This window comes from Parasteatoda tepidariorum, chromosome 8 (assembly GCF_982258835.1).
Source record: "Parasteatoda tepidariorum strain Cologne lab strain chromosome 8, Ptep-v5.0, whole genome shotgun sequence".
Lineage (NCBI taxonomy): Eukaryota > Metazoa > Arthropoda > Arachnida > Araneae > Theridiidae > Parasteatoda > Parasteatoda tepidariorum.
In genome coordinates, this window is record NC_141762.1 from 64700270 (window position 1) to 64722873 (window position 22604).

General features: G+C 30.6%; 1 protein-coding gene across 2 annotated transcripts in view; it reads left to right on the plus strand.

Moving 5' to 3' along the window:
• gprs (speckle type BTB/POZ protein) overlaps positions 1 to 22371 on the plus strand; it is a 46131-nt gene extending 23760 nt beyond the window's left edge. For both annotated transcript variants that reach the window (XM_016047741.4, XM_071181273.2), the window contains exons 2-7: positions 4805 to 4997; positions 12519 to 12666; positions 15623 to 15740; positions 17170 to 17327; positions 18883 to 19140; positions 21236 to 22371. In XM_016047741.4, the coding sequence (XP_015903227.1) occupies positions 4813 to 4997; positions 12519 to 12666; positions 15623 to 15740; positions 17170 to 17327; positions 18883 to 19140; positions 21236 to 21562 (1194 nt within the window). In that variant the 5' untranslated portion in view covers positions 4805 to 4812 and the 3' untranslated portion in view covers positions 21563 to 22371. The remainder of the gene's footprint in view (positions 1 to 4804; positions 4998 to 12518; positions 12667 to 15622; positions 15741 to 17169; positions 17328 to 18882; positions 19141 to 21235) is intronic.
• Positions 22372 to 22604: the final 233 nt, after the last annotated feature.

The window sequence follows — 22604 nt, forward strand, 5'->3', positions numbered from 1 at the left end:
TTAATGTTAAAGGTTTAGGCTTGGTTTATTATCACGCTGAATCAATTTTCGGATCAAATTTTTAATCAAAACTTATTTTTGAATCATATCATACAAAAGTACCACGCTTCAGCAACCAATCAGGATAAACACCCACGCTTAACGTCGCTTGCAGGTACCATGATTTATCAAATTTACTTATCATAATGCTGTAAATAAATATTTCAGTTAAAAAATGTTTTTTTCTTTATTACTCCTGAACGCACTCAAATTTATTCGATAAATAAATATACTAATACCTAGCTTTACCCGATCGGGTGGGAAATTACAGGGACTTAACATGCATCCAAAAAATAACTCTTTTATCCTTCAAAATATAGAATTTTTACATTAAGTTTTTTTGTTTTGTTTTTGGATCTAAAAGGTTATTTTATCATAAAAATAAAAACTCTTGCAATTGTATTCAAGGAGTTTCTTAAGAGAAAAAAAAGGATACTTTAAGAACTAGGTTGCTAATTTACAATCCAGTGATTTTTAACGACTTACTCTCTCTTTTGGAGAATTTCCTCTTGACTGTAACTGGTAACAAATATAATGAAAACTTTTATTTCTTTTAAAATTTGTTACCTGAACTAAAAGTTGAGAATCAAGTTATTTTTTATTTAAGAAAATGTCAAACAGGGGAGCGGGTCGTTAAAAGCAGCTGGATTGGAAAATAGCAACCCGTATTTGTACGACTCTCCCCCATGCTAAATATCATAGCAGTATTTATTATTCTTAAACAATATATGTAACTAAAAATAGTTTTATAGTTAAAAATTAGCATGATATCTAAATAATATATTAAATCTATTATGAAAATAGAGTTTGGTTAATTAACTATACTAAAAAAAGAGTACTACTTTGTGTGCATTTGTTTTTTTGTATTTGTTTTAACTAAGTGAACGGTTATTATACGTAACACCCCGTCACGTAATCTAGGCTAATTTAAATAATAAATTTTGCAGATTAATAGCATCATTATATTTTATGAAGTCTCGGTGAATCAGTGTATTTTAATGTCAAAATAATAGTTGTACTGTCATGAAAAAAATTAAAAATTAGCAACAAATCCTAACATTAGTATTTAATTATTCACTTTGCGAGAAACAAATGAGAAAAAGTGTCACTACGTGAAAAAAAAGTGTCACCTAGACTTCAATATTTTCATTTGCATAGTATAATAAATTTCTTAATATTGAATCTTTTAGACTGAAAAATAAAATATTCCAACAATCAAAAATAATTTTTAAGTTCAATGCATTTTAGGCTTCTAATATATTTTTCGTCAATTGTAAATTCAATTGTAATTTTTGGTCATTCCCAGAGCATTTTAGTGCTCCTTATCATCCATTATCATTTATCAGTCCTGAAAACCCGAGGTAGACGGAACGTGTTCCAGAGGAGGGAAGACTCAAGCTTTGTCAATTTTTACGTTTAAAGAAAATTACTTTTATTCAGTTAAGTAAGCTTTCAAAATAATTTTTCGTAAATATCTTATTAGGGCAGTGGCTGATTAGGGCCAATGAGGTGATCCGGGGTCAAATCCCAGCGATGGCTGGTCGATACGAATACCGCACCCGGCTCGCACTGTTGTTAAGATAAAATATCGCATAATGACACAATGTTAACATAAAATATCCTCAGAGGTAGACGGATCATGAGTCCCCTTGCCTCCAGGCTAATCGTGGGAGGTTTCTTCACCTCACACTAATGAGGAATAGTTCCATCAAAAAGTCCTCCATGACGGCTAATTTGTCTCAAAGCATGATCCAGGACTTCCCTCTTCTTCTGGGTAGGGTTCAAAATTACAAGGCTACGGAGTTGAACTCTGATATTCATTAACTTAGAAGTAGGTCTACTGTTCAACGCCAATTATAAAATAAAGAATAAAATATCTGATTAACGTTTCTGTAAATAATTAAATATCTCCGCAGAAACCTAAGTCTAAACATATCGAGTTAAAGAAGCACAAATAGAGATGCATCTCTCTGACCTGCACCAGAGGGGCGAGAAAAAACATTACACTGTATATATATATATATATATATATATATATATATATATATATATATATATATATATATATATATATATATATATATATATATATATATATATATATATATATATATAACATAAAAAGCTTCATTAATCTTTTTATGTTATTCATTTTCGGTAAATCCTTTTCTTAATTTATTATTCAAAACGAAAAGCTTTCTCACACTTTTAAATTCATATCCTATCTTTTAATCTATTTTTGGCTCAAGTATGCATTAATTAAAAGTAAGACATTTTTCCCTTTGCTCTTTGGGGGAATCACGCGACCTATTAATAAACCAATTATAATTACTAAGATTTCCCTTATTTCCTAAAGCGAGACATTTCACGGATTTACTTTGCAAGATTATCTCTAGCTTTTATTGAGCAGTACAACGAATTCGTGTATACTTTTATAGCTGTCCTCACTCTAATAATTAATAAATCAAATTTATACCCTCTTTCCCTACCAAAGACCTGGATAACCATATATATATATATATATATATATATATCAGGGTTTCCGCTACGGTAGCTTTTTTCGCAAAATGCGAAAAGACCCCTCAAAAATGCTAAAATTCAACAAAGCATTTTCGCATTTTTGCTAAAGGATTTTACTGAATTCCATTAAAAAAAAAGTTTCCGCGAAAAACCATGAGGCTAACATCCATGAAAAAACTTGATCAAACAAGAAGGAGAAAAAATCTAAATATCTTTCGCAAGAAGAACCATGACGCTAGCGTTATGACTGGTGTTGGAGCGGTGGTTGCTGCTCTGTTCAAAAACCAAAATCCGCATTTAATTTCAGTACATTGTGTGGCACATAGGCTAGCATTAGCCGTGAGCCAAGCAGCGTCTGAGAATGCTTACCTGGTAAAGTTTCAGGACATAATAAAAAGAATTCACTCTTATTTTGAATGCTCCCCTGCAAATACCAGGCGATTGAAGAATGTTCAAGATATCCTTGAACAAAAATCAAGGAAATTCATAAAGTTATCAACAACTCGGTGGTTGTCTTTGGGGAATTCAGTTACAGCACTGGATTGCAACTGGCAAGCTCTTGTTAGTGTTTTAATGGAAGACAAACGTCCTGTTGCTCAAGGGTTGTTAAAAAATATAACTACTTTTTTGTTTTTAGCAACCACTGCCATCATGAATGATATCATGTTCAACATTAATAAATTAAGCCTCATATTTCAAAAATCTAATTTAAATTTTGAATATGTTCAATCAAGTGTGAAGGCTTGTATTTCAAGTTTAGAAGAAATAAAAAATGGCACCGGCACTCATTATATGAGTTTTTTAGATGATGTGCCTAAGAAGGAAAGTGAAAAATTTGAGTTTCAGGGCCATATAATTTTAGATGGACTGAAACAGAGGGAAAGATTCCGCAATTTGATGCACAATTTTTTAAACTGTATCATTGAAAATATTACTGATAGATTGGGAGATTTGGATAAAATCGAAATGTTCAATATATTTATACCTAGCAGGATGCCCCATAGTTCGAAAGAATTACAGCATTATGGTGTAGAGGAAATCCGTTGCATTTTCAATTTGTTTTCGGAATCTCCCAGAAAAGATTTTCAGTTTACAGAAACTGAATTACTTTGTGAATAGGGATTATTTAAACACATCTTAATGCAACGATGTAAAAACATGTCATTTAATGAATTACTTTTATTTTTATATACCAATGATGTGTCTGAACAGTACCCATTAATAACTTCTGTTACAGAGTATTGTGCAACAATACCAATGAGCACTGTTGAGTGCGAAAGGGGCTTTAGCTGCCTTAATTTGATTAAAACTAATATTCGAAACAGGTTGTTAATCAACCATGTAAACAATTTGTTAATGATTAATATTGAGGGCCCTGAAAGTGCATTTAACTTTCAAGAATCATTTGTAAAATGGGCAAACATGAAAGAAAGGAAGATTGTTAATTATAAACCAAAATGTTTTGATAAATAATAAATGTGTTTTTTTTTTGTTATAGGTATTCTTTTTGATATTCTTGTACATTAAGCTATTCTTTGTCAGATAACTTACAGTACTTGTTTGATATAAAGTAATTTTATAAACCTAATGGCATTTTAGCATTTTGCTAAAACTTTTTTTCAGATTTTAGCTTTTTTGCTAATGAATTTTTAGACTCAGCTTAAACCCTGATATATATATATATATATATATATATATATATATATATATATATATATATATATATATATATATATATATATATATTAATCCCTGTCAAAAAAAGTACTTACATGAGGGTAATATTTAAGATAGGAAAACAAAATCAAAGTCCGCAAAATTACTAGTGAGGAAGATGGGATGAAAAATAATAAAATCAGCATGAGTGATTGGTAAAACTTGGAGTTGATTCTAATACTTTTAAACTTTTTTCTCCTTCCTCAAGAAATCAAACAGATTATAAAGTTCCATCTCCCTCCTTTTTTTAAGTAGTTATTCATTAAATTTCGCTAATGGTTTTTTTCCTTCCTTAATTTTTATTTTGTTTACTCGTGTTTATACTATTCTTTACTTCGTTTATGAAAAGGATTCTGAAACTATATATTAAAGAATATGATTGAAAGTCCTCTGAGTTTGGCTCCTCTTGTACAATAAGAGCTCACGCAACTGAATTCTTGAAAATCTGTATTACATTATTATATTACCACATTAGAAAATTCTATTGTTTTTCTAATATATTTTTTACCAATTTATTTTTTCTTTTTAGCACTGACGATGGCCGATGAATCGGGTGAGGGTGAAGAAACAGAAGACTATTCGGTGTTTGAAAACAAGACCGGATTAGCTGAGGACATGAAGTTTCTTGCCAGTATGCCAGAACTCTGTGACGTAACATTTCTGGTTGGAGATACACGTGAACCCGTTTGTGCAGTCAAAGCAGTTTTGGCAGCCAGAAGCAGGTAACATTCGAAATATGGATTCAAATTTAAATGCACAGAGTATTCTCTAATCACCACTCTTAATATATATTTTCGAATCCTTGTCAAAAATAACGCATATGCATTGAAGGCTGGGAAATAATTTTAAAGACAAAACTATTAAAATCTAAGGAATTCTTACGAAGGAAGTCAGGGATTAAAACCCAAAACATAGAAAAAGACAAAGAGTAATTGTGATTTTTAGAAATGCCTCAATTTCATCAGGAAATCCAACTGGTTTTTATGTTTTTAAGTTCCTTTCCCTTACGAAGAATTCGTTAGATTTCGATAACATTTTTGTTTCCTTCGCGCTTAATTTACCACTCTTATAAGTCTGTTGAGATCACTTTTATGTTTTCGAAACACGTGGTATATATTTGGAATTCTTGTTAAAACGTTTTTACATTTCTAAACATTCAGGATTGCTAACGTATATTAAAAATTTTCTTTATCTTCATTATTTTTGAAGCGAAAGAAAGCTTTTTCTTAAAAATAAAATTCTTTTTCGTCTCTTTACGGTTAAAAATAATATCTTTTTCATTTTTCATTTCTTTTCGAGGACTAAGTGGAGGCCATTCATTATTGAAACGCTTTTTTCATTCTATTTCATAAATAAAAATAAAATAAATGAATAAAATAAATAAAGAGAAAAACATTACTCAAATGAAAAAACCCACGAATAGCGTTTTGTAAAGGTAATTGTTTATTGTAAAATAACGTATTTATGCTAGTCAAACTCATAAAAAATTTTGTAAACCATTCAGTAAGTTTATCACAGATGGGTTGCTTAGCATAACACGACAGAGGCATAATCAGAAATAATAATTTTGCAAAGTTTTTCTTATGAGTATGTATAGCCCGTGTTAGCCAAGTTATTAAAGAATCATGATCTGGTCTGGGAAAACAGGGATTCACTTCAGGAAAGACTCACGCATTAGGCACCACTTGGGATTCTAGGCTGAAACATATAAGTTGAACCAACTCAGAACCCAAGTTGCTATGCGCAGCGTTTGTAAACAAAGAACTGATAACGTTATTACATACTCGGCATTTTTTTCTTTAAATCTCCTGTACTTTTTTTTGTTGTCGTATGCCTGTTTAGGCAGTGGGGGTGCGATTGTCCCCGTTTTTCAGTGGCGCCATCTACGGCCAGGAATTCGACTTCTGCCACGCCATTCCCGTTTATAGGGCGGGTCACATTCACACACAAAGGAGAAAGGACATAGAACACACAGAGTGAAAGAAACATCCATGCCTTGCCCGGGATTCGAACCCACGACCTTTCTGATGCAAAAACAGTTCCCTGTCCCCTACACAGGCCGGTCGGTATCTCATGTACTCCCAAAATAAATAGAGCGATTTCCATTATCAATTTAGAAATAGTAGTTACCGACTATGTCAACTTCCACCTATCAAAAGGTACCTCAAGATGAAATTGAGTTATGGTCAAAGGAAGTGATCTTATGATTGAGTGCTGTTACCATGCCGTGAGGTTCTGAGCTAAAACATACTTTCACCCTTGCGGTGGTTCCTTGTCAAACGAAAAGCACACCTTCCTGACTTAATTCGCAAAAAGCCAATTGCTGGTGAGCTTAGCTTGTCCTAGTGTCATTAGAAACAACATGACTATTAATGAAACTATTTTTTTGCATTGAAATTTTGTACAAAGATACTTCAAGCATGGATACTAATTTACAAAATATCAATAATTAATGTTTTGTAACTTAATACAAAATATTAATAATAATAATAATAAATACAAATAATAATAACTAATAATAATAAATACAAATAATAATAAATACAAATAATAATAAATACAAATAATAATAAATGCAAATAATAATAAATAATAATAATAAATACAAATAATAATAAATAATAATAATAAATAATAATAATAAATACAAATTGCAATATATAAAATTTCTTGCATCATCGTACGCTCAACTTTTGAATAAACTGCTGATGTACATTTCTAATTGAAAATATATATATATATATATATATATATATATATATATATATATATATATATATATATATATATATATATATATATATATATATATATATATATATATATATATATATATATATATATATATATATATATATATATATATATATATATATATATATATATATATATATATATATATATATATATATATATATATATAGCGAGCAATAAGAAAAAATTATAAAGTATTCGTCAGAATTTGAATTGACACTAAATTACATATTTTATGTTGAAGTTTTTAAAGTTTAAGACCATTTTGTTCTTAAAGTTTAAGATCGCTTACGTTTACGAACATTTTAAAAAAATTCATTAGATAAATATCTAAAACACTGTAAATATATTTTGAATAATATGAATGTTTTGAGCTAAAACTTAAGGTCATAGTGTGAACTTATTATTTTAATCGTGCTTTAATTTTAGTATGAATGTTTGATTTTTTTTCCTTCAAAAAATTAAAAAAACAATATTAAATAATATAATATTAGCTTAATTTCATTGCATATTATAAATATTTTTAAAGATTTTAGCTCAAATCACAGGTGAATTTGCTACTGATTGAAAAAAAATTACAGTAAAAATCGCAGTTTATTGTGGGCCGTGGTAGCCCAATGGTTAGAGAATCGAACTTCGGTTCTCAACTCCGTTAAGACCTATCGAGTGCATGCTTGTAAAATCTGTGAGATCGAAAGTCCTGTGGTTAGTCGCTGAACAGTACCATAGATAAAGGAATCTGGAGAAATTTTCTTCCCCTTCAGATCTATGTCTAAATTAGAAAGTGGCCGCGCGAATGATGATGCTGCCATCTATCCATGGGGTTCTGAACGAAGATGAACTTTCACCCTTCGGTCCTCTCTTGTCAAACGAAAGGCGCATTTTCCTGATATAATTTACAAAAGGCCAATGATTATCGAGCTTATCGTGTTCAAGTGTAATTCGAACCAATGTCAAGAACACAGTTTATTGTAATAAAAAGTAAAATTTCAGTTTGGTTAAGAATTTTCAGAACGTAGTGTGCTTTTGTTTCAGCAAAAGAATATTTTTAAGTAGATTTTTTGTAAATGATTTTTTCTTTAGTGATTAGTTTACGTATTTTACTTTTGTATTTTGTTTTTGTATTTTCCCCCCTCTCTCTTCCTGTACTTCTTGCAAAACCTTTAGGGTACAGAGAGAGCAAATTTTAGACATTTGTCATGCTCTTTCGATAGAAAAGGTTTTGTATTCCCATGACTTCCGGGCTAGTACACCCTGATGACGTTAGCTTCGGTTGTTATCATTATATTTTTCATTATTTTCACTGTTTTCATTCTTCTCTTTTTTTAAATTTTCTGTTATACTTTATTGTATATCTGCTAGCGGGACATTAAATTTTTTTTTTTTTTTAAAGATAAAATTTGCCCTTATTTTGAAAAAAAAAATATTTCATAAATTTTCAAATTTTACCTTAGATTTACAATTTTAGGACTGCAGATATTAGACTTATAATTCTAGAACCTGTTTACTGCAGATAAAATTAAAAACCTAAAAAAAAATTTAAAAAAAAAAACATTTTTCGAACCCAGTCGGGCTCCTGCGAAGATTTTCTTTGTATCGATTTTCTATGTGTCATTTTATAAAGAACTTCCATCTGTAAGATGAAAGGGTGTTTAATAGTGCAGAACATATTTATAAGTAAAAATTTACTTTTCTGTTTAAAGCAGTCACGCCTAATACAGAGAGAGAGGAGTCTCAATCTATCCTTCAAGCCCGGAAGCTTGTTTCATTAAGTAGAAAGTAAATGGCGCAAAATAGCTTTTCGATTAATGTTAAAAGCAAGAGAAGCGGCAAGGTATCTCCAAATCCAGTGACAAATAGAAAAAGAAAGAGGAGCATGAAAAAAACATGAGAATTTTCTCTTTCACGAAATTGTTTCTATTCCTGGATTTTCTTTTTAAATCAATGAGAAATAAGATGAGGAAAAGAGATTTTGCTTTTCTTTTCATTCAAATCGTCTTTTCAACGACGCTACAGGCAAATCGTTTTATCGCGTTGTGAAAGACGAAAAGTTCTTCTTCTTGTATTTTTAAACATGTTTTTCATTAAATCAAGAAATTTCAGTTTCGGCTCTCTGCGTTCAAAGAGGATATTGTGTCTCCTGCTTAATACTCTTTCTAAAGAAAAAATTTGCATTTTTATTCTTTGGATGATTTATAGATTCAGAGCGAGTAAACGATTCTGAGAGAGATGGAAAAGATATTGCGAAAAAATTGGATTTTAATTACGTATGGAAATGAAACTGGGTAGTACTTAAACTTATTAACTGAGTAGGAGGAACAGAAGAACAGCTGTAAGACTTTTTAATTCCCTTTATTGAAACATCGTAACGTTACTAAAAGAAATATATTTTTTAAATACTTTCTTAATCTTTACAAAACTTTTTAGAATTCTGTTTTGTGACATATATATTAAACCAGATTTAATTACTTGGCGCAAATAGTTCTAAGAATTTAAAAAAAACTAATTTTTTTAAATAATTGCTAGAAAATTGAATTTCTATTATGATAAGGAATTAAATATAAATTGCACTGGTCTTTAAAAAAGCTTATTATTTTTCTTTTTTATTCTTTATTTTAAAAAAAAGGTATTTACGTCTTACATGCACGATCATATACATCCAAAATTTTACTTTATGTGCAGTTTCTACTAAAAATTCTAAATGTCTATAAGCACTAGTTTCGCGTTTTAACTGCGGAATTCGGGATGGACACTAAGTAAAATTTTATCTCGTCCGTTTACTGCAATGTTTCAGTGAGTATCCGTTCTTACTAGCAACTGAAATACCAAACAAATAAATCTAAAGACTATAATAGGTTTAGGAAAAATTATTAAATTTGTGGATCCATGCAAACGAATCAATGAATTACCACATTAATGAGCGAATCAGTAAATTAATTAAATAGAATCTAAAACTGAGAGAGTCGACAAATCAGTTAATAGATCTAAAAATCTGTGGATCAAATAATCAATTAACTAGTAAAAAGTTATTCATTGAAGCAGCAAATTAAACAAATCAGAGATTTTTTCGTTTTACTGATTCTCTAATTCAGCGGTTCTCAAATAATGGTTCAGGTAACCCTAGGGTTTCGTGGAAGAATTAAAGAGGTTCCACGAGTTAGTACTTTTTTATAACCAGTGATGAGTTTTGAAATCTAGAATTACATTTAGAACCAATCTATAATTCACAATTTATTTAATCATTCAATTGCTCCATGAAATCACTTTACGTAAAATGCAAATAAAATACACTATTTGGAAAAAGTGACGGGACAACTGTAATGTTTGGTGGAGGAGGATTGAGGGTATGGGCCTGTTTCTACTGCTATGGGGCTGGGCCACTGGTGAAGGTTGATGGTATGATGAATGCCGATGGATACTGTGACATTCTCAACAATCATGTCCTTCCTGCCTTGTGGTCAACATACGGTATGGATGATTGCTTATATCAAGACGACAACGCAAGATCTCATGTTGCAAGGAGGACTCTTGATTGGTATGTGAACAACAACGTTAAACGCATGGAGTGACTGGCGCAGAGCCCTGATCTTAACCCAATTGAACATCTCTGGGACGAATTGGACCGTCGGTTAAGGGCCTGCACGCCACTCCCCAAAAGCAAGCATGAACTATGGAATTTCCTGTTAAACATTTGGAAGGAAATTCCTCTTGCCACTATGGCTAATTTGGTGGAAAGCATGCCCAGAAGGGTTGAAGCTGTGATCGCAGCCAAAGGAGGCCCTACCTCCTATTAATTTTAGCAAATATGGGTTTATGTCGTTATAGTGTCGTGTCCCGTCTCTTTCTTCCAAATAGTGTAGAAATGACACATTTTGAATGAAAAAATGTAATATTTCTAATGACAACATATTGAATAACATATTATTATGAATACAACAAGCACTGATAAAAATATTGCTTTAGTACTACCTATTGCACTTTTAAAATCAAAATAATTAAATTCTTTAATAAAGAAATATGTTACCCTAATAACCATTTTCAACGTTTATAGTAATTATTTTAAGTTTTTATTTCAAAGCAAACCATAATTTGACTATTTATTTTCAGCTATGTATTTACACCAAAAATAAATTCATAACTGGACTAACAACACACAAGAACAGCAAATTCAACTGTTTGACAGAAAACATAATTTTAGATTATTAATAATAAAAGGATTAGAAATCTTCACTGGGACGTAGGCAAGGGAGGAGTTTAGGGGATTCAACCCCCCCCCCCATTGCCAAATGGCAATTTTTAATACTTTCTCAAACTACTCATTAACAAAAAACAGTCTAATTTTCTTTTCTACTTCTTTTATTTGGTAAAAAACAACACTTAAAAAATCATTTTAATGGCATCGATATAAACCTCTTACTTGTTCGAAAAAAATATAGATAAAAAATATTTATTCAACGTTTACAACGTTTCAACGTTCATAACAGCTTTTTTAAGTTTTCATTTCGAAGTAAACCATAATTTGTTTTATTTTATTTATATTTAGCTATGTGTATACATCAAAAACAAATTCGTAACTAGACAAGATATAGTATCGGACATAAAACCTAATTTAAGATTATTAATTATAAAATAATGAAAAATCTTCATTCCACTAATTAAATATTTTAAAAATGGTCTTTAATAGATTACAAAGTTTACAATTACTTACAGGAACTTTATTTATTAAATCGGGATTCCGACAAAAAAGGTATATAATTTAGGGTACCGTAGCCGAAAAAAACTGGGAACCACCCCTCTAATTTATTAATTTTTCTATACACTGATTCATTGATTAATTAATTCCACAATTCATTATTTTGCTGATTAATTCATTCTTCAGTTCATTATTTTGCTGATTAATTCATTCTTCAGTTCATTATTTTACAGATTAATTAATTTGCTCATTCGTTGATTATCTTATTTATCAGTTAGGTATATCATTAATTTTTTTATCTGCTAATACTTCTATTCGTTTATTTATTGATTCCTTGACAATGATTAACTTATTCATTGGTTCACTTATTTTTCAACTCATTGAAAGGATTATTTTCCAGAACTACACAACACTGTAATTTTTTTATTTATTCATTCCTTCACATTAACTAACTGATACGTTGATTCACTTGTTTTTTTAACTCCTGAAAAAGATTTTTTTAAAAACAGAACCTCTCAAAACTTAGAGTAAATTTTTCCCAATTTCCCGAAATGTATCTTTCATCAAGACTCTTTTAAGGCCACTTGAGTTTAAGATTTTAATAAAATCAGGTTCTAACTTTCACAAATTATGAGTTCTCAAAGCTTTACAAAACTGAACCTATCCCAAAAAGTCAAGAATACCTAAATCATATTTTAGATTTTTGTGTAGTTATAAATACGCAAATAGTTTTTAGTAATAATATTGTAAAATAAAAGTTCTTCGATTGAATTTTTAATATAGGATATTTTTTCAGAGTTTTCCATAAGATCTTGTATGGGCAACAGCAGCAAACACCTTCAAAAGAAGCACTAGCAAAAAAAAGGGAGTCAACAAAAGAAACAAAATTAAAAATGTTCCTGAAACGTAGCAGCGAACCTATTCTCAACATTCAACTATCTCAGGTAATTAATATTTGCAAATGATTTCTTGTTATTTACTTGTTATTTTACCGTATTCAACCAAAAACAGTCAAATAACCGTAAAAAAAGAGGATTTTCAAACTGTGAAGTATGAGAAAAGCGTTTATTGATTGTTTTTTTAATACCTAATATGGTTTAACAACCAGAATTCTATCCATGCCAACTATGTCTGCCTTATGAATCCATTTTGATCCGTGCGGCTGGGTACATACTGTTGCTGAGAGGGCTAATCTGTCAATCTGAACCAAAGTTGATACCACAATATTCTTCCATTCTTTCAATACATGAAAAGTTTCTAGTATTAATGCATCCTTCAATCAGTGACCCTAGATTATTAGAATATATTCACACATAAATGGAACAGCAACCACAGAACTCCAACACCCATTTAAGTTTTGTTTTTAAGTTGTAAATGGTTGCAAATCCGTATAGTTTTGTATTCACGGATTTTTAACCGTACCTGTTGTAAACGGTTTCAAATCCATGAAGGTAAAGAAATATTCCTAACCATTAACTTTATGGTTAATCGGATAAAAAGACTATTTTACCGTAATTTGGAAATGGAAATTCAAATCAGTACATGTACCAATTTTAATAAAATCACGATGCTTTAGAGCGTCAAGCTATTTTCTGCAAAAATTTTAGAATAAAAAAAATAAAAATGGCTGTTTCAATAATATACAGCAATATGTTTCAAGAATAACAGTCGGCAAATTCAATCATTTAAACATCCTATTAGTTTTGATAATCGCTTAGGCATGCACCACATTTCTTGTCAGTGCAGCCTAAGGCCAACTAGACGCACTTTAAAATTTAAGGAACAAGCTAGACTTAAGGAACAAGATGGATATGTTCCTTATCAAGAATACGAGAATGCTGATTTCCTTGTGAACGACATAAGTTCCTCACCACCTTTCCGTAGCGCGTGTAAATGCATTTTACCTTGGTTTGCCATTCTCAGCTCACAGTGGTTTTTCTTGTTCAGCTTTTTTCATGTTAATTTTTATTCTCTCTCGGCTTCCGAGTTTTTTTTACATTTGTTTTTTATCTTTATTTTCCATTTTTCGTTGGCAATTTTTATTTTATATTTCAAATCATTTTTGTTTCTGCCCATTCACGTCTGGCAAGTCTAGAAAATGGGCGTCTATTTTTGAGCGTTTGAAACAAATCGACTGTCATTTCCAATGTGTATATTTTTGAGACGAATGAAGTTTTTTAATCAATATCAAACCACTTCAGTTTCTTGGAATTATTTAGATAAAAATTATTATGTTACAAATTTGATACACCATTGTGTGTAAATGGTAAGAAAAATTAGGGTCGCAAATTCATATTTTGTTTGTAATTGTGTTCCTGATCAGTGGACGTAGTTAAAATTAGGGTCGTAAATTCATATTTTGTTTATAATTGTGTTACTGATCAATAAACGTAGTTGAAATTCGGGTTGTTAATTCATAATTAGATTGCAATTGTGTTTCGAATCAATGACGTTGTTAAAATTAGGGTCGTTAATTCATATTTAGCTTGTAATTGTGCTACTGATTAATGAACATGGTTAAAATTAGGGTAGTTAATTCATATTGAGTTTGCAATTCTGTTGCTGATCAATGTAGGTTGTGGAATAACCGTAGTCAAAATTAGGGTAGTAAATTCATATTTTGTTTGCAATTGCGTCATTGATCAATGGACGTTGTTGAAATTAGGGTTGTTAATTCATATTTAGTTTGTAATTGTGCTACTGATATACGTAATTGTGCCACATATGTACTGGACGTAGTTGAAATCAGGGTCGAATATCTTTTACTGATTAATGGAGGAGGTTAAAATTAAGGTCGCTAATTCATAATTAGATTGCAATTGTCTTACTGATCAATGGACGTAGTAAGTATTAGGGCTGAAAACTCATATTTAGTTTGCAATTCTGTTACTGATCAATGGAGGTAGTTAAAATTAGGGTCGTTAATTCATATTTAGTTTGTAATTGTGTTACTGATCAATGGAGGTAGTTAAAATTAGGGTAGTTAATTCATATTTAGTTTGCAATTCTGTCGCTGATCAATGTAGGTAGTTGAATGACCGTAGTCAAAATTAGGGTAGTAAATTCATATTTTGTTTGCAATTGCGTCATTGATCAATGGACGTTGTTGAAATTAGGGTTGTTAATTCATATTTAGTTTGTAATTGTGTTACTGATCAATGGAGGTAGTTAAAATTAGGGTAGTTAATTCATATTTAGTTTGCAATTCTGTCGCTGATCAATGTAGGTAGTTGAATGACCGTAGTCAAAATTAGGGTAGTAAATTCATATTTTGTTTGCAATTGCGTCATTGATCAATGGACGTTGTTGAAATTAGGGTTGTTAATTCATATTTAGTTTGTAATTGTGCTACTGATATACGTAATTGTGCCACTGATATACTGGACGTAGTTGAAATCAGGGTCGAATATCTTTTACTGATTAATGGAGGAGGTTAAAATTAATGTCGCTAATTCATAATTAGATTGCAATTGTGTTACTGATCAATGGACGTAGTAAGTATTAGGGCTGAAAACTCATATTTAGTTTGCAATTCTGTTACTAATCAATGGAGGTAGTTAAAATTAGGGTCGTTAATTCATATTTAGTTTGTAATTGTGTTACTGATCAATGGAGGTAGTTAAAATTAGGGTCGTTAATTCATATTTAGTTTGCAATTCTGTTACTGATCAATGGAGGTAGTTAAAATTAGGGTCGTTAGTTCATATTTAGTTGGTAATTGTGTTACTGATCAATGGAGGGAGTCTTTAATATGAGAATACTTTGGCAAAATTTGTAAATTTCGCGAAATAGTGGGTTTCCATATTATTAAATCATTCGGGGTTAATGGGATTCCATTTTGTATCTCCAATATTTGGATTTGATTAAAACTATGACTATCAACAAAACTTTGCTTTTTAGGTTCCAATGGGTGGCCATCAAACCCTTATCGTAGAAGAATTCGAGCCAGATGTCTTTCGGCAGTTAATTGAATACATTCATACAGGATGTGTGACATTACAAGCTAGAACCCTACTTGGTAAGGTGGTATAATGTTCGATATTTTTCTTTAATTAAAAAAAATCATATTTCTAAGAAATTTGAATACCCCCTAAGCGATCGAAAGTTTAAAAAATTGTTCCTTACAAAAAAAAATAAGATGTTTTTGAGGTTGATCAGTGATAAAACATATAGTTGAGGTAGAAAATGTGGTTATGTTTTGCACCAAAAATAACCTCATCAATAAATCTCAATTTCAACCACATTTACATCTAATAAAATCAACCTCGGCAGTATTTTAAATTAAAATTCGGTGAAATTATTCACACTTCGAATATACTTATTTGCTTAACGTATTAAAAAATAATCTGTAGCTTCAAAAAACTTTTCTTTAAGCTGGTTGTTCTAAGGTAGATTTCCATTAACCTCAATATATAAGATTTGTTATAATTTTTGAAGTTGCTTTTGAAGTCAACTTCAAATAAACTTCACATCTACATTATCATTTTAAAAAAACCTAAAAACACCTCAAGTTCTTGTAAACTGTAATTGATTTACAGTAGCTGATTATATGTAAAGCCAAATGAAAATTTTTTATTTCTTAGAGAAAATGTAGACTTCGGAAATGTTAATTTTGCATTGTAAACAGGGAAAAATACTGTTTCAAGGTAACAAAGGACTATCGTTAGTTACCCTTAACGTAAAATAAGACATGGGCCTTTTAGAAAATAATTTGATAGTACATGTTGGTGTGTAATACTTGGGTCACGACCAATTTCTTGCTTTTTATGGTCTCTGCAAAATATATTTGCAACTAAATAAAGAGTTGAAAAACACTACATACCTTTTTTTTTATTGAAAAACTATTTTCCAATCATTCAAGCCCTAAACTATACACTAACTCGGAAGTTATTTGAAACTGATGATGATGCCTTCCATATTTCGATCAACAAGAAGTTGAGTCTTCAGAGATGTCTGCATAAATCACTAATAAATGAGGAAATTTGAATTAAAGATTGAGTAAATTTGATTTAAAAAAAAAGAATTGTGCAAGTGTTAATTGGTTTGGGAATTTTACTCTCAGACATTAAGGCTAAACCAGATCACAACTTTCTTAACCAGTTTCCTTTCTACATTTTACTACAGTTATTATAATAACGCACTATCACTAAACTTTGAGATATTAACAAGCTTTTTCTTTGACATATTACTCTGACAAACTTTTTATCTGAATAACATCACACGCTTGAAGTTAGTTATAAAATTTTTGTGTCATTACGTCCTTATGTTTCAATTTATCACTGAATTTTTCTACTTCTTTTGGCCAGAAACTAGTAATAATAAGAAGTTGTATATTTATTACCCCCAGAGAATAATATTTATACTTTTTTTCTACATTAAGACGGGCAAATAAATCTCTATTATTTATGTATTGTAATTATTTTCACCATACTCTAATTAATTTTCAGGTTTAATGAATGCTGCAGATTACTATGGTTTAGATGAGCTGCGAAAAGCATGTATGGGATTTGTTCAAGTTTGTATCAATGTAGATACGGTATGCGCCTTGCTCGCTTCAGCTGAAAAATATATACAATACAAGTGCACAAAATCTTTAGTCCAAAAGGTAAGCAATACCAAACATTGAACAATACATAGTTATACAGAGTCACAATTAAAGTTACAATTATACATAGGTCACAATTAAAGTTACTAAAACCCACATACAAGTGATCGCTCTGTTCAGGCCCACATAGAGTCCATTCCGTTCAGATCCACAAAGAATCCATTCTGTTCAGACCTCATCTGAGACCATTCCGTTCAGACCCACATAGAATCCATTCTGTTCAGACCCACATAGAATCTATTTTGTTCAGACTCCAATTGAGTCCATTCCGTTCTGAGCTACATAGAATCCATTCTGCTCAGACCTATATAGAAACCATTCTGCTCAGACCCACATAGAATCCATTCTGTTCAGACCCACACAGAGTAAATTCTGTTCAGAACCATATAGAGTCTATTCCATTCGGACCATATAGAATTCACTCTGTTCAAACTCACATAAAGTCCATTTTACTCGGACCCACAAAGAGTCCATTCTGTTCAGACTCACATAGAATGATTCTGTTCAGATCCAAATACAGCCCATTGTGTTCAGACCCACAACGAGTCCGTTCAAGTTGACGAGTGTCAACAATTGAACTTGGTAATACCTTACCCGGACCATGATGAAAAAAAACTGCAATATAAAAATTTAGTCTGTCGACCTCTGGTTAAAAAAAATAGCACACATAAAGAACAAAACACAATCTGCAGAAGCAAACCATTGTTGAATCATAACATATGCTCAATGTGCTTTCCATTTTCATCAAGCACATGTTCAAAACGCGTTCAAATTCTTCATCTTTCTAGAGGTACCTTTCGATTGATGAAGGTTGACATAGTCGAAAATTATATTCCTTTAATGCTTACGACTTTAATGCTTACAACCTTCATCCATCAAAAAGTACAACTAAACGGAATAAAGTTAACGTGTCTTATATACTACTGAGTTGATATTTAATATTATTAGTGGTAGTTACGCCACACTATAATCTGGCAAATATAGTTACAATAGTTAAGTCAGGAGTGTGGTCAAAAGTTTGAACCCTTTAGTGTGAGTTTTTACTTTTTCCATATGTCGCTGGAGCTATTTAGCAAATCAGAAATTTTTGAAGTTATCGAAAGATAATTTCTTTAAAAATAATTCATTATTTTTGTTATTTAACTAAGTAATGGTCGAAAAAAGTTTTTATTTGTAAGAAATTTAACTTTTTGTAATATTTTAAAATGGGTAATTTTAAATGATAATACAAATTTTGTATGGAATTGATCCAATAGTTCTAGAAATAGAAACTTAAATGCATGGAATTTTTTGAAATTTGTTAATTCAAAAATTGGACAACACTCTGTTCAATGGTTTAGGTCCTTGTACCAGACCCGAAAATAATAAATAAGAACAAAAAATAAAAAAAGAACAAAAAATGATAATCACCGACGTGTTATTCAAGTACACATCCTTTTAACAACAGCTCTGATGTCCATGCTTTTTTTCAATGATTTTTTTCTTCATGTTCCAATAAAAAAAAAATCTCTGTTTTAAGAAGCAACCACATGTCAATGTTTATTTTATGCTTTAGGTCCTTGAGTTCGTCGATTCTCATGGAGATGACGTTCTGAGCTTGGGATCCTTCGCCTTACTGCCAGAGCATGTTGTTCGCTTGATTCTTTCTCGTGAAGAACTTCAAGCAGACGAGCTCGTCAAATTCCAGGCCGCAGCTCACTGGAGTCGGAGGTTCTGTGATGCTGAACCAGGCTCCGACCTTAGGGATGTTATGTCTAATTTTCTGGAATGTATAGAATTTTACAAGATACCCGCTGGAGTCCTGATGAGAGAGGTCACTATCATTATCTTACATTATCACACACTCTCTAAGAAATCGGTTCAACATAGAACCATATTGTACCTTCAACCACACAAATTTACCGCAACCTTAAACAATTCTTTAGTCTGTTTCACTTTTACTTGGCAACATTGGAAAAGGCACACGGAGAAAAAAAAAATCTGGTAAATTTACCCTACTTTATGGTAATAACTTCTGGTTAAAAAAAGACCCAAAATTTACGGTTCAATAAATAATGCCAAGAAACTGAAGAGGTAAGATATTACTAGATTAAAAACTTCATTCGCTTAAGAAATATAGAAATTGGAAATAACAGTCGACATGTTTCAAACGCTCAAAAACAGACGCGAATCAAGTAATAACAAAATATACGGTAATTGGACCATTGATTTGGTAAGTTGTCCGTTCATATTGAAACGGTTTACCGAAATTCTAGTTTTCAAAGTTTTAGTTCTTATCATCACATATTCAGTAAAAAATGCAAGACCTAAAAGTAAAATTAATCGAATAAATGATTTTTTTAGTTAATAATTACCAAATTAAATTGGTTTAATGGTTAATAATTACCAAATTTTATCGCATATTATGAAACCTATATTTACTTGTTTGGCCATCTTACAACAGAATAGTGATTGTCCACAAGAAGATCATTATTCGGACATTTGCCTTGATATAGTTGAAGTAGTGCATAGGACCGAAGGTCCTATATAGTGTCTTATTGATATATTTTCCATGTCCATAACACGACAACCAACCAAAATATTTACCAAAGCAGCTCGGTAAAAATTAGTTTTTTGGTGTTCTCATAGAACTAGAATAACGGGAAATTTTACTATATTCTGGTTTTTTTTACTACACTTTTTTTTCTCTGTGTAGAAACGTAACAGTACTCCTTAAGAAATATTTCTCTGTTGTTTTGGAATTTTTATGAAGTTGTAAATAGATGTTAAATACGAAAATTTTGCGAAATTTAATATGAAAAAAAAAAATTGTTAACCAAGTTGATTCCTAAAAAGTTAAAGTTAACTCATTCAGCTGATTCAAGCACAGGAATATGCCAGTCATGACTGAACAAATTATATATATTTTCTATGTTAAAAACTTTATCTTCGGTTCAATAGCGATCACAATTACTATAATAATTTTAATACGTAGTACCAGATCACACTATTCTGAATACAGTCGCTAACCAAGCCGATTCCTAAGAAGTTAAAGTTAACTCATTCAGCTGATTCAAGCACAGGAATATGCCAGTCATGATTGAACAAATTATATATATTTTCTATGTTAAAAACTTTATCTTCGGTTCAATAGCGATCACAATTACTATAATAATTTTAATACGTAGTACCAGATCACACTATTCTGAATACAGTCGCTAACCAAGCCGATTCCTAAGAAGTTAAAGTTAACTCATTCAGCTGATTCAAGCACAGGAATATGCCAGTCATGACTGAACAAATTATATATATTTTCTATGTTAAAAACTTTATCTTCGGTTCAATAGCGATCACAATTACTATAATAATTTTAATACGTAGTACCAGATCACACTATTCTGAATACAGTCGCTAACCAAGCCGATTCCTAAGAAGTTAAAGTTAACTCATTCAGCTGATTCAAGCACAGGAATTATGCCATTCATGACTGAAGTAATAATATTTCTCTATGCGAAAATCCTGCTATTTAGTTTAGTAGTAAGAGTAATTACATTTTCAACAACACTATACTAAATTTTATAGGGCTATCTATTAGGCGTATTACCAGATCACATTACTATGAATGCACTAACTTGCCAAGATGATTGATTACATTACTATGAATCGAATGCATTCATAGTAATGTGATCTGGTACTAAGCCCAAAAGATAGACCTATAAAAATAAGTATAGTGTTAAAAATGTAATTATGCTTAAATTTAACCAAAGCTATCTCATTGAGTCGATTCGAGCACAGGTATTTACCACTCATCGCTGAATTAATTATAATTTCTAAGTTATAAGTAAATTACAAATTTTTAAGAGAAAATCCTGTTATTCAGTTTAGTAGTTAGCATAATTACATTTTTATAACTATACTAATTTTTGTAGGTCCATCCTTTAGGCGTAGTACCAGATCACGTTATTATGAATGCACTCGCTTACCAAGCCGATCCCTCAAGCGTCGACTTCCGAAAAGTTGGCTCACCCAACAGATTCAGAAGAATGTCTCTCATGACTTTACCTAGCCAAGAAGCCGCATCATTGCTCACAGAAAAAGTAGCTTCTATTCCAGAAAGCGGAGCTGATTCGCCAACACCTTCACCATCTACCACAACTGAAGGGTCCACACCAGAAGCTGAGAAAAAACCAGGTCGATTCACCAAATCAACTCGAATGAAGTTATACAGAAGAAGCAAAACTCTGGCCGAGAGTTAACCTTAAAGGTGATTTGTAGCTTTGTTATGGATAGAAACTTATCCAGCCTTTTTTTAAAAACACGAAATACCAAAGCATTACTTAGTAAAATTTAAAAAAAAAAATGAAGATTTTGCAAAAATAAATAAATTGATAGTTTAAAAAGTTTCAACCAACGAAAAACTACAATAGTTTTTTTTTATTCTGTCCATAAATTGAAGAAATTTTTTTAAAAATTTCTTTTTCAGAAATGAGATTTAAAGCAGAGGAAAGTATTAGACTGTGTATAATAAAAATAACGTTAGCTCTGGGTAACATAAATTGTTCCAATTTTTACTTATAAACGGGATTATACGCTTTTGTTGTTTAGGATGTCTGGTAACCAATTTCAATTTTGTTATGAACTTCTGAAAAATTAAATAATTAAACTTTTCATCGTATATTTTCCTGCAAATTCGTTTCATATTCATATATTTCAAATAAATGGCACTCGAACTATAATTTAAAAATTTTGCTTAACAAATTTGACATTTTGAGCTGGGTGCAATACAAACCTGAATTTGAATAAATTCTATTATTAATTTCATTAAACTAGTTGCAATTGTAAAGTGTATTATATTTGTCGCAAACAATTTGATATGCACTGATAAAAAAAATCTGGTAATATTATCGCATTGTATAGTAATGGCATTTTTAGTAAAAAAATCATAATTCTGGTTAATAAAACTAAAATATACGGTATTTAAACCATTCATTTGGTAATTATTCTGTTCATATGGTAATGGTTTACCGGTTTACATTTAGTAAAAAATTTAAAACTGAAAAGAAAATTTAACCGAATAAATGGTTTTTATGCCATGCTCTAAAGTATTGTGATAAAATTTCCATATCTCACCACATTCAGCAAAATATTACAAAATCAAAATTTATTGTTAGTTTTATCAGAAACACGTTAAATGTTACCATATTCAGGTAATTTTGACCTTAATTTTTTTTCTATGCATTTTACATTTTCAACTAAAAATTTGATTGAAACTTTTTATACTATTATTAAAATCAGTAC